The sequence below is a fragment of the Eucyclogobius newberryi genome, unplaced genomic scaffold, assembly GCF_026437365.1.
Source record: "Eucyclogobius newberryi isolate DKJ021-1_F unplaced genomic scaffold, fEucNew1.0.hap1 SCAF_16, whole genome shotgun sequence".
Lineage (NCBI taxonomy): Eukaryota > Metazoa > Chordata > Actinopteri > Gobiiformes > Gobiidae > Eucyclogobius > Eucyclogobius newberryi.
In genome coordinates, this window is record NW_027315790.1 from 3,884,665 (window position 1) to 3,897,567 (window position 12,903).

General features: G+C 43.2%; 1 protein-coding gene across 1 annotated transcript in view; it reads left to right on the forward strand.

Moving 5' to 3' along the window:
- Positions 1–1,472: 1,472 nt before the first annotated feature.
- LOC140361581 (rho guanine nucleotide exchange factor 2-like) overlaps positions 1,473–12,903 on the forward strand; it is a 52,928-nt gene continuing 41,497 nt past the window's right edge. The window contains exons 1-5 of the mRNA XM_072447302.1: positions 1,473–1,671; positions 6,106–6,265; positions 10,145–10,212; positions 12,066–12,120; positions 12,187–12,316. Of these exons, the coding sequence (XP_072303403.1) occupies positions 1,612–1,671; positions 6,106–6,265; positions 10,145–10,212; positions 12,066–12,120; positions 12,187–12,316 (473 nt within the window). The 5' untranslated portion in view covers positions 1,473–1,611. The remainder of the gene's footprint in view (positions 1,672–6,105; positions 6,266–10,144; positions 10,213–12,065; positions 12,121–12,186; positions 12,317–12,903) is intronic.

Below are 12,903 nucleotides of genomic sequence, written 5' to 3' on the forward strand. Positions count from 1 at the left end.
AAATAAGTTGTCCAACTTTGCGGCTGCGCCGCACACAGACCGTAAAAGGTATCTCAAAAAATTTAATAACTTTAGATGCCCCACTTGTCCAGAGGACGTACGCCGATTTTGAAGTCGGTGGGCAAAACGCCCTAGGAGGAGTTCGTCAAAGTTTGACGTAAACAAAATGGCTAACTCAGCTTGTTTTCATTTTCAAAGGAAGATGGCGGCCATAGGGTAAGTTTGGGGGCGTGGCCACAATGTTTTTTTTTGTTTGTCCTCACGAGAGGAATGCGTGTCCCGAATTTCGTAGCTTTACGCCAAAGTTGACCTCGGGGCGTCTCCCATAGGCGCAATGTATTTTGACTTTTGTCGGTGGCGCTGTCGCGCCATTTTTTAACGAAAAAAAAAATGGCCCAGAAAAAATCCAATTTTTCGCCGATTCTGAATTTTGGGCAAAGTTTGGTGAGTTTTTGAGCATGTTCAGGGGGTCAAATTAGAGATCAAAGCGCTGAAGAAGAACAAGAAAAATAATAATAATAATAATAATAATAATATTTTTAGCAAAAACAATATAGCCGTTTTTACTATAACAACAAATGATACATCGTTTGAAAGCTCTAAGCCTTCCCGATGCCGCCATGGGGTGGAATCATCATTACGAGCGCTTACGCGCTCGTCACTCCCTATTCCGTCGGGATGCCCCGCCCACTCCCCATAGACTTCCATTGATTTGAGCAGATACAAGCATGGCCCATGCCTGCGGCATGGATTCTCGCATACGGGACGATGCCAGGAGGGTTTTTGGAGGAATGCAGCGCTTCGCGCTGCTGTTGTCAACAATTAGTGAATGGGCTACGCCCATTCACTAATTGTTGACTATTTCTGTCATAGCAGGAGTAAGTATGCATGATCCATGCCTTCGGCATGGGCTAGTTCACTGTACTTGCCAGGGGCGACGGGGTACCAAACATGCGGGCTGCGGCCGCATGTTTGGTCAGACAGTTGCAACGCTGCCTTCGGCAGCGTTGCGGGAGCAATAGGCCCTCCCCCTGCTGGGGCTCGGGCCTAACTAAGGATAACTAAGGATAACCAATGATAACCAAGGATAACCAAGGATAACCAAGGATAACCAACCAAGGATAACTAAGGATAACCAAGGATAACCAAGGATAACCAAGGATAACCAAGGATAACTAAGGATAACCAAGGATAACCAAGGATAACCAAGGATAACCAATGATAACCAACCAAGGATAACTAAGGATAACCAAGGATAACCAAGGATAACTAAGGATAACTAAGGATAACCAAGAATAACCAAGGATAACTAAGGATAACTAAGGATAACCAAGGATAACCAAGGATAACCAAGGATAACCAAGGAAAACCAAGGATAACTAAGGATAAGAAGTGAAGTGTTGAGAGAGTCTTGTCCACCTCACACTGTACCACGCATGTGCTCCTGCTGCACGTCCGGGGGTGGTTTCACTGTATTACTCACAGCTCACAGGAACACAGGCTCCACAAGCAGAAGTGCAGCTTCAGTCTGAGCCGGGAAACCACTCCAACGCTCTGCTTTTTGAAGATTATTTTTGGTCCGAGGGTCTTTTTTGTCTTAAAGAAAATTAAATGTCTAAATTGAAACATTTGGCAAAAGTGCAGCAGAAGCAAAGAGAAATGAGTCTTCACGTAAGTAATACTGAAGTTTAAATATTTCTGTGATGTAAAATGTGTTGTTACAAAGTGATTTTTCATTGCTAATGCTAAAATAGAAAGTTGTTTTAGTCTTTAAGAAAACTAAAAAAAAGGGTTGAAGGTGATATTTCTGTTCTTTTCTCTTTATTATTCCCTCAAACCTCGGCTGAGACATTTACAGCAACATTTGAGTTTATTTCTGTAACGACTTCAAAAAGACAGTGAGATATTCATTTTTGTCATTATCGCCAACTCCTATGATGGAGGTGTATGTGACTGCAGCTCCTGGTCCTGGGCTGGCTCCTGGGCTGGCTCCTGGGCTGGCTCCTGGGCTGGCTCCTGGGTTGGTTCTTGGATCGGCCCCTGGCACAGCTCCTGGCTCCTGAGACTGCTGAGATGAGCTGTGTAATAGCGGTGTTGTGTTGGAGCTGTGGCAGAAGTGGGACGGCGCTCCGTGGGCGGCTGTCATGTTCTGTGTTGGCTAGTTGGCACTTTGCTCACTGAACATCTGACTCAACTGTTACCATAGAAATGGCAACGTGTGATATTTGTATCTCTTTGGTAGAAACAGGCACAAGAAACAAGGAAGAATAGAAATGTGGCCGTGTGCAACAAAGTCCATTTCCTCATGCTGCCACATTCTGCTGCGTGTAGCAGTGCAGTTCTTCCTTTTCTGTTCTTTTTTAGTACATATAAAGAACATAAAACACAGAACAAAGAGCATCAAACCATACGAAAAAGCACAAGCAGCGCAGAACAATCACTGGAAATAAAAACACACTAAACACACTAAACTAAACTAAACTAAAATCCAAAGTGTAGCCAATTTCTCCATTTCCGAGTCAAGTCCGAATGGGATTTTTTCCATCTTCATCTGTAACGATGTCAGTCCAGTAAGTCCTTCTGTGTGAGTCCTTGTGTGTGAGTCCTTCTGTGTGAGTCTTTGTGTTTGAGTCCTTCTGTGTGAGTCTTTGTGTTTGAGTCCTTCTGTGTGAGTCTTTGTGTTTGAGTCCTTGTGTGTGAGTCCTTCTGTGTGAGTCTTTGTGTTTGAGTCCTTGTGTGTGAGTCCTTGTGTGTTAGTCCTTGTGCGTGAGTCCTTCTGTGTGAGTCCTTGTGTGTGAGTCCTTGCGTGTGTGTGCTTGTGTGTGAGTCCTTGTGTGTGAGTCCTTGTGTGTGAGTCCTTGCGTGTGAGTCCTTGTGTGTGAGTCCTTGTGCGTGAGTCCTTATGTGTGAGTCCTTGCGTGTGAGTCCTTGTGTGTGAGTCCTTGTGTGTGAGTCCTTGTGTGTGAGTCCTTGTGCGTGAGTCCTTCTGTGTGAGTCTTTGTGTTTGAGTCCTTTTGTGTGAGTCCTTGTGTGTGAGTCCTTGTGTTTGAGTCCTTGTGTGTGAGTCCTTGTGCATGAGTCCTTGTGTGTGAGTCCTTGTGTGTGAGTCCTTGTGCGTGAGTCCTTCTGTGTGAGTCCTTGTGTGTGAGTCCTTGTGTGTGAGTCCTTCTGTGTGAGTCCTTGTGTGTTAGTCCTTGTGCGTGAGTCCTTCTGTGTGAGTCCTTGTGTGTGAGTCCTTGTGTGTGAGTCCTTGTGTGTGAGTCCTTGTGTGTGAGTCCTTGTTTGTGAGTCCTTGTGTGTGAGTCCTTGTGTGTGAGTCCTTGTTTGTGAGTCCTTGTTTGTGAGTCCTTGTGTGTGAGTCCTTGCGTGTGAGTCCTTGTGTGTGAGTCCTTGTGTGTGAGTCCTTGTTTGTGAGTCCTTGTGTGTGAGTCCTTGTGTGTGAGTCCTTGTGTGTGAGTCCTTGTGTGTGAGTCCTTGTGTGTGAGTCCTTGTTTGTGAGTCCTTGTGTGTGAGTCCTTGTGTGTGAGTCCTTGTTTGTGAGTCCTTGTTTGTGAGTCCTTGTGTGTGAGTCCTTGTGTGTGAGTCCTTGTTTGTGAGTCCTTGTTTGTGAGTCCTTGTGTGTGAGTCTTTGTGTGTGAGTCCTTGTGTGTGAGTCCTTGTGTGTGAGTCCTTGTTTGTGAGTCCTTGTGTGTGAGTCCTTGTGTGTGAGTCCTTGTGTGTGAGTCCTTGTGTGTGAGTCCTTGTGCGTGAGTCCTTGTGTGTGAGTCCTTGCGTGTGAGTCCTTGTGTGTGAGTCCTTGTGCGTGAGTCCTTATGTGTGAGTCCTTGTGCGTGAGTCCTTATGTGTGAGTCCTTGTGCGTGAGTCCTTATGTGTGAGTCCTTGTGCGTGAGTCCTTGTGTGTGAGTCCATGCGTGTGTGTGCTTGTGTGTGAGTCCTTGTGCCTGAGTCCTTGTGTGTGAGTCCTTGTGTGTGAGTCCTTGCGTGTGAGTCCTTGCGTGTGAGTCCTTGTGTGTGAGTCCTTGTGCGTGAGTCCTTGTGTGTGAGTCCTTGCGTGTGAGTCCTTGTGTGTGAGTCCTTGTGTGTGAGTCCTTGTGTGTGAGTCCTTGTGTGTGAGTCCTTGTGCGTGAGTCCTTGTGCGTGAGTCCTTGCGTGTGAGTCCTTGTGTGTGAGTCCTTGCGTGTGAGTCCTTGTGTGTGAGTCCTTGTGCGTGAGTCCTTGCGTGTGAGTCCTTGTGCGTGAGTCCTTGTGTGTGAGTCCTGGTTAATTAAAGGTTTGAAAATAATAATAATAATAATAATATTAATAATAATAATAATAATAATTTAGATATTATTCCTCTTGAAAGTTTTAAATACTTTAATACATTTTAAGTCAGAGGTTGTGATGGTCGTGACTGTTTGATTTCTTGATTATAATATGTATATGTATATGTATATAATAAGTATTCAACATTCATTTTCTTTTACAATGTGGTGGAAATGACTCCCTTTGTTATCCAGACCTTTGACCTTTGACCTTTGACCATAAATAAACCAGTTTAAGATGTTTAAATCTTTCGTACGTTTGGCTCCAGCAGCAGGAAAAATCAAACTGTTTCATTAACGATTTGATTTGAGCTGAAATTAAGTCATTTTTTGGACTAAATTAACCCCAAACTTGTTTTTCTTTTAACAATTGTAGAGTTTTTACCAGATACAAGGATGTTTTGCCTTGACATGACAGTCGTCCTGTCGTCCTGTCCCCTGTGCAGTCGTCCTGTCCCCTGTGCAGTCGTCCTGTCCCCTGTGCAGTCGTCCTGTCCCCTGTGCAGTCGTCCTGTCCCCTGAGCAGTCGTCCTGTCCCCTGAGCAGTCGTCCTGTCCCCTGTGCAGTTGTCCTGCCCCCTGTGCAGTCGTCCTGTCCCCTGTGCAGTCGTCCTGTCCCCTGTGCAGTCGTCCTGTCCCCTGTGCAGTCGTCCTGTCCCCTGTGCAGTCGTCCTGTCCCCTGTGCAGTCGTCCTGTCCCCTGAGCAGTCGTCCTGTCCCCTGAGCAGTCGTCCTGTCCCCTGTGCAGTCGTCCTGTCCCCTGTGCAGTCGTCCTGTCCCCTGTGCAGTCGTCCTGTCCCCTGTGCAGTCGTCCTGTCCCCTGAGCAGTCGTCCTGTTCCCTGTGCAGTCGTCCTGTCCCCTGTGCAGTCGTCCTGTCCCCTGTGCAGTCTGGATCAGTCCCATGGTCAAACTTCAGACGGGCCTGGACCCTCCGTGTGATGCATGTTTTTAAACGGTGATGGTGCAGTGTGTTACCACAGTGACCTTTGAACCTGAGGTCACAGCTCTCTTCATAGTTCTGGGCAGATTCTTCACCTTCATCATCATTAAGACCTCATGAGGTCAGATCTTGCATCTTCTGGTCTTTTTGCTCCAACAGTAGATCTTTTGTGGAGAGGAAACCGACACGAACAGAAAGACTCCGCGATAATACAATCTTTTATTGTCAGACGTGTTGGACAAACAGTGGACATGATGTAGGAACGACAAACGACCGTAACAAATATTAAACTACAACTGTCATTTTACCAATATTATTTTTACCCAAATCCACCTCAAGGGTTATGGCACGTTTATTTGTCACGTCTAATGGAAATGATGTACGGAGCTCATATTTCACTCACTAATGTGTTTTTATGTCTGATTGGAAATAATGAACACCATGTAACAAATGTACCCTACACATTGTGTGAAAAACTCAACATTGTCTGGTTTGTTTGAAACTCATGGTTTATATTCTCCTCCAGACGCCATGAAAAAAGTGCATTGCAGATATTGTGTATTTTCACAATTGGCCAGCAGAGGCGCAATGAATGCCTTCACTTCCTCTTCCTCTTTTATTTTGATGGGACATTTCCTCTCATGCCGTGGTCTTAGCATTAGCCTTAGCATCAGCATTAGCGGCAGGTCTCTGTTGCTAGGTGACGGAGGTACAGGGAGGAGGGGATTTAAAGAATAAAGTCTAAGAGAATGCAGTGTCGGGGCAATCGCGATCAAAACACGGTCGTGCAGGTGGCGAGAGCCATCATCGCCGCTATCGTGGCTTTAATTGAACTGAAGTCTTCTCTCTGCTTTGCATCAGCAGAAAGACAGAGAGTTCCTCCGACCTGAGAAGGAGTCCAGGGAGAAGAGAGCTCGAGGCAGCAGCACACACCTCTTCACCTCCATGACCATCTCAGGGACCACCATCTGCTCAGCCTGCAGCAAACGCATCACCGCTAAGGAAGCGCTCAACTGTGCACGTGAGTCTGTCCAGAAATGTAGGACTTGTTTTTAGTAATGTAGATATTTGTACTCATGATATCGACCTGTGAGTGTTGACCCTGTGATAACTGACCCTGTGATAACTGACTCTGTGATAACTGACCCTGTGATAACTGACCCTGTGATAACTGACTCTGTGATAACTGACTCTGTGATAACTGACCCTGTGATAACTGACTCTGTGATAACTGACTCTGTGATAACTGACCCTGTGATAACTGACTCTGTGATAACTGACCCTGTGATAACTGACCCTGTGATAACTGACCCTGTGATAACTGACCCTGTGATAACTGACCCTGTGATAACTGACTCTGTGATAACTGACTCTGTGATAACTGACCCTGTGATAACTGACTCTGTGATAACTGACTCTGTGATAACTGACCCTGTGATAACTGACTCTGTGATAACTGACCCTGTGATAACTGACCCTGTGATAACTGACCCTGTGATAACTGACCCTGTGATAACTGACCCTGTGATAACTGACTCTGTGATAACTGACCCTGTGATAACTGACCCTGTGATAACTGACCCTGTGATAACTGACTCTGTGATAACTGACCCTGTGATAACTGACCCTGTGATAACTGACCCTGTGATAACTGACTCTGTGATAACTGACCCTGTGATAACTGACCCTGTGATAACTGACCCTGTGATAACTGACCCTGTGATAACTGACCCTGTGATAACTGACTCTGTGATAACTGACCCTGTGATAACTGACCCTGTGATAACTGACTCTGTGATAACTGACTCTGTGATAACTGACTCTGTGATAACTGACCCTGTGATAACTGACCCTGTGATAACTGACTCTGTGATAACTGACTCTGTGATAACTGACTCTGTGATAACTGACCCTGTGATAACTGACCCTGTGATAACTGACTCTGTGATAACTGACTCTGTGATAACTGACCCTGTGATAACTGACTCTGTGATAACTGACTCTGTGATAACTGACCCTGTGATAACTGACCCTGTGATAACTGACCCTGTGATAACTGACCCTGTGATAACTGACTCTGTGATAACTGACTCTGTGATAACTGACCCTGTGATAACTGACTCTGTGATAACTGACTCTGTGATAACTGACTCTGTGATAACTGACCCTGTGATAACTGACCCTGTGATAACTGACTCTGTGATAACTGACTCTGTGATAACTGACTCTGTGATAACTGACTCTGTGATAACTGACCCTGTGATAACTGACTCTGTGATAACTGACTCTGTGATAACTGACTCTGTGATAACTGACCCTGTGATAACTGACTCTGTGATAACTGACCCTGTGATAACTGACCCTGTGATAACTGACTCTGTGATAACTGACTCTGTGATAACTGACCCTGTGATAACTGACCCTGTGATAACTGACCCTGTGATAACTGACCCTGTGATAACTGACTCTGTGATAACTGACTCTGTGATAACTGACCCTGTGATAACTGACTCTGTGATAACTGACTCTGTGATAACTGACCCTGTGATAACTGACTCTGTGATAACTGACTCTGTGATAACTGACTCTGTGATAACTGACCCTGTGATAACTGACCCTGTGATAACTGACTCTGTGATAACTGACCCTGTGATAACTGACCCTGTGATAACTGACCCTGTGATAACTGACTCTGTGATAACTGACTCTGTGATAACTGACTCTGTGATAACTGACCCTGTGATAACTGACCCTGTGATAACTGACTCTGTGATAACTGACCCTGTGATAACTGACCCTGTGATAACTGACCCTGTGATAACTGACCCTGTGATAACTGACTCTGTGATAACTGACCCTGTGATAACTGACTCTGTGATAACTGACTCTGTGATAACTGACCCTGTGATAACTGACCCTGTGATAACTGACCCTGTGATAACTGACCCTGTGATAACTGACTCTGTGATAACTGACCCTGTGATAACTGACCCTGTGATAACTGACTCTGTGATAACTGACTCTGTGATAACTGACCCTGTGATAACTGACCCTGTGATAACTGACCCTGTGATAACTGACCCTGTGATAACTGACTCTGTGATAACTGACCCTGTGATAACTGACCCTGTGATAACTGACTCTGTGATAACTGACTCTGTGATAACTGACTCTGTGATAACTGACCCTGTGATAACTGACTCTGTGATAACTGACTCTGTGATAACTGACTCTGTGATAACTGACTCTGTGATAACTGACCCTGTGATAACTGACCCTGTGATAACTGACCCTGTGATAACTGACTCTGTGATAACTGACCCTGTGATAACTGACTCTGTGATAACTGACCCTGTGATAACTGACCCTGTGATAACTGACCCTGTGATAACTGACCCTGTGATAACTGACCCTGTGATAACTGACTCTGTGATAACTGACCCTGTGATAACTGACCCTGTGATAACTGACTCTGTGATAACTGACTCTGTGATAACTGACCCTGTGATAACTGACCCTGTGATAACTGACCCTGTGATAACTGACTCTGTGATAACTGACCCTGTGATAACTGACTCTGTGATAACTGACCCTGTGATAACTGACCCTGTGATAACTGACTCTGTGATAACTGACTCTGTGATAACTGACTCTGTGATAACTGACCCTGTGATAACTGACCCTGTGATAACTGACTCTGTGATAACTGACTCTGTGATAACTGACTCTGTGATAACTGACCCTGTGATAACTGACCCTGTGATAACTGACCCTGTGATAACTGACTCTGTGATAACTGACTCTGTGATAACTGACCCTGTGATAACTGACTCTGTGATAACTGACCCTGTGATAACTGACTCTGTGATAACTGACTCTGTGATAACTGACTCTGTGATAACTGACCCTGTGATAACTGACCCTGTGATAACTGACTCTGTGATAACTGACTCTGTGATAACTGACCCTGTGATAACTGACTCTGTGATAACTGACCCTGTGATAACTGACTCTGTGATAACTGACTCTGTGATAACTGACCCTGTGATAACTGACTCTGTGATAACTGACCCTGTGATAACTGACTCTGTGATAACTGACCCTGTGATAACTGACCCTGTGATCGACGTTCAGCTCAGGGGTAGAAACAGAACAAGACATTGATATTTAGATTGTGACACTGTATTTGTATCAATATGCCAATATTTTGAAAGGCTTTTAATCATATATTGTTCAATTAGTTTTTTAGGATTAAAGGTCATTTTAAGATTCTAGATTCTTCTTTTAGAACCTTGACATGTTTGGACTGCACTCCTCAGAAGGTTCCCGTGGTTACTGCGACATATCTGCTCAACTGGTTTAAATGGATTTTGGCGCTGTCTTCCTACTTGGAGCCGTAGGAGGACAGCGCCATCTGTATCTCAGATATGAAAAAGTTGGTACGCTCCTCCCGATTTACAGTTTGGTGGGATCTTGGTGTTTCCGGATCTCGATGGCCTGATCCAACAATGACTGTCCCATATGTGGTTCTTGCTTGTTGTGGTCAGAAAACGTGAGCTGTTGTTGTGCTGCTTGTTGCGCACCAGGCTGTATTTCATATCTGAAATATATGAATATACTGTATATACTGTATTTCATATCTGAAATATATGAATATACTGTATATACTGTATTTCATATCTGAAATATATGAATATACTGTATATACTGTATTTCATATCTGAATTATATGAATATACTGTATATACTGTATTTCATATCTGAAATATATGAATATACTGTATATACTGTATTTCATATCTGAAATATATAAATATACTGTATATACTGTATTTCATATCTGAAATACAGTTCTGAAGAAGTCAGACTTATATTATAATGATTGATGTTCTTCTCTCAGTGTGTGGCGTCACTGTGCACAGCCACTGTCAGGACGGCTGCCCAGACTGTTCCAAAACCAAGCACAGGGTAAGTCCCACTGACAGGACGCAGGGCAGTTGATATGACACTTGTTCTTTTAGACTTCCCTGAATTATTGAGACAAGACAGCGTCTCACACTCTTACTTTCCACATTTAACACAAATAGAACAAAACACAAAACGACCAGAGTATAAATTGAAAGAAAAACACAAGTAGATTTTAACTAAATATAAATAAAAACAAAATCACTGCATATTTTAAATTAAAATAAATGAATTATAATAAAACTCCTTTGGTCCAAAGTAGGTTAAATTTGTCAATTTCCACATTAAGTCTGAATGTCATTCTTTCCATTTGTCTAATGTCATACACAACATCAGTCCTTTGGATGTTTGTGTCATCCACCTCTTTGTTATGGCCTTTATTCCTCACCAAAAGTACATTCCAGACGTATCCATTTGCCCAGATACATAGTTCCAAAGTTGAGAGGAACGGCAAAGTCAAAAACAGTCTGCAGTGCGCAGTTCATTTCAGTCCAACAGCACGGCCCAAAACACATTGTAGTTTTCCTGCCAAACTCCAACAGTATTTCCCTGTGAATAAAGTGCATTTTTGACACGGTGTTATAAAGAAACGTGACAAATTTGAAACATGTGATTTTGTGGTTCTCCACTGAGAAATACACATTTTCCCATTCATTATCAGTCAAATTAAAGTGACCTTCTCTTTCCCAGTTACTTTAATATATTTAGTAGGGTGGCGGCATGAATCATCAATACATTTATATCATTTTGATATTATTCCCGTTACGATTTATAAGCTTTAACCAATAATTCAATCAGAGGCGTCGCTTTGTTTCATTTCTTGGTTGTAATAACTCATTTGTAAATATCTATAAATCTATCTGATGAAAAGCATGTATACCTTTTGTTGTCCTGATTTTAAATCTCAAATATATGCTATTAGGTATTACCTCACGCTCCTTTTCCCTCTGATAGTTTGAACCAGAAATGTGGCTTTTTGCCTTGTCATAAAAATGTGGAGTTTGTTTTATTCCTCTCGTCAAACGAGACCATGAGACAGAACATTCATTTTTATGCTTTCAATCCTTAGACTTGGACTTAAGTATCTTAAGAGATTCCATTTTCAAGATATTTTTTAATAGTAGTAAAAAGAGGGGTATAATTTTTCTCCAAAATTGTTGATAGATCTTTATGTAGGACCACACCCAAATATATCAGTTTGTCATTTAAATTGACTTGTCTTTCTAAAGGGCAAAGAGGGTCCCCAAAAAGAGTTTAAAAATTTTTTTTTTGTATACTTAGTCTATATGCAGACACTGGGCCCATTTTTTTAAAGTAATTGCATCATTGAGATATAAATGTCTGGTTTGGTCAAATATAATAGAACATGGTCTGCGTAGCAGCCAACGTTATGTTCCATCTGATTGATTGAAACACCATGAATTGTTTTGATTGTCTAATTTATTGGGCCAGTGACAGGAGAGGGGACCAGGCACAGCCCTGTCTCACTCCTCTCCAGAGTCACTCTGTCAGGGGGCCATTGATTTTAATTCTTGATGTTGGACCATCGTAAAGAGCCACAATATTTTTTACAATGAAGTTGTCTATTTGAAATGTGTTCAGCGCCTCAGATAAATGAGGCCAGATAAAAGAATCTTTTCAAACTAATGATCACAGCTTTGTCTGGTCGTTTTCTACATGGTTCATTCTGTGAAGAGATTATCTTATGTTATCCTGTGTTTGTCATCTGCTATTAAATTCTGTCAGATCATTTGTTCCATTCTTTGAGACATAATCAAGGTGTTTATCCACATTCAGTCAACCACAGAAGCAAAAGCTCACACACATGTGAAATTATTTAATTTCCATATTTACAGGCCAAACCTGCCATAATAAACTCCTCCCTGCAGAACGACACAGGGAAGATTAAAGGTAAGACTTGGCATTCTTACTTTTTGTAAGTGTTTTTAGTACTGACTGTGTATTTTCTTCCGGAAGCTCGCAGGATCCCAGAGAGACCCAGCTCTGCCGTGTATCCATCAGACAGCTTCCGGCACTCCATTCTGGGCTCCTGTCGTGGGAGGGGCCTGTCTCTCTCTAAGAGTGTCTCCTCCAATAATATTGTTGGGTAAAGATAAGACAACCTTTATTTGTCCCACAATGGGAAAATTACAGGGCAATGCACTTGTGGACACTTGATCGTCTTGATCGTGGGAAGTCATCATAGAGTGAATCTTTCATTTTTAATTTCATTCTTATAGTTTAAAGTTAACGGGGTTGACTTAGTTTAAATGTTGCGCCCAATAACTTTTCTAGCGGAGAGTTTTTCTCCTTGGAGATGATTTTTCACAGTATAGCATTAAACTTTTCTATCTGTGTAGAGGGGATCTGTGTAGAGGGGATCTGTGTAGAGGGGATCTGTGTAGAGGGATCTGTGTAGAGGGATCTGTGTAGAGGGGATCTGTGTAGAGGGATCTGTGTAGAGGGATCTGTGTAGAGGGGATCTGTGTAGAGGGATCTGTGTAGAGGGGATCTGTGTAGAGGGATCTGTGTAGAGGGATCTGTGTAGAGGGGATCTGTGTAGAGGGGATCTGTGTAGAGGGATCTGTGTAGAGTGGATCTGTGTAGAGGGATCTGTGTAGAGGGATCTGTGTAGAGGGGATCTGTGTAGAGGGGATCTGTGTAGAGGGGATCTGTGTAGAGGGATCTGTGTAG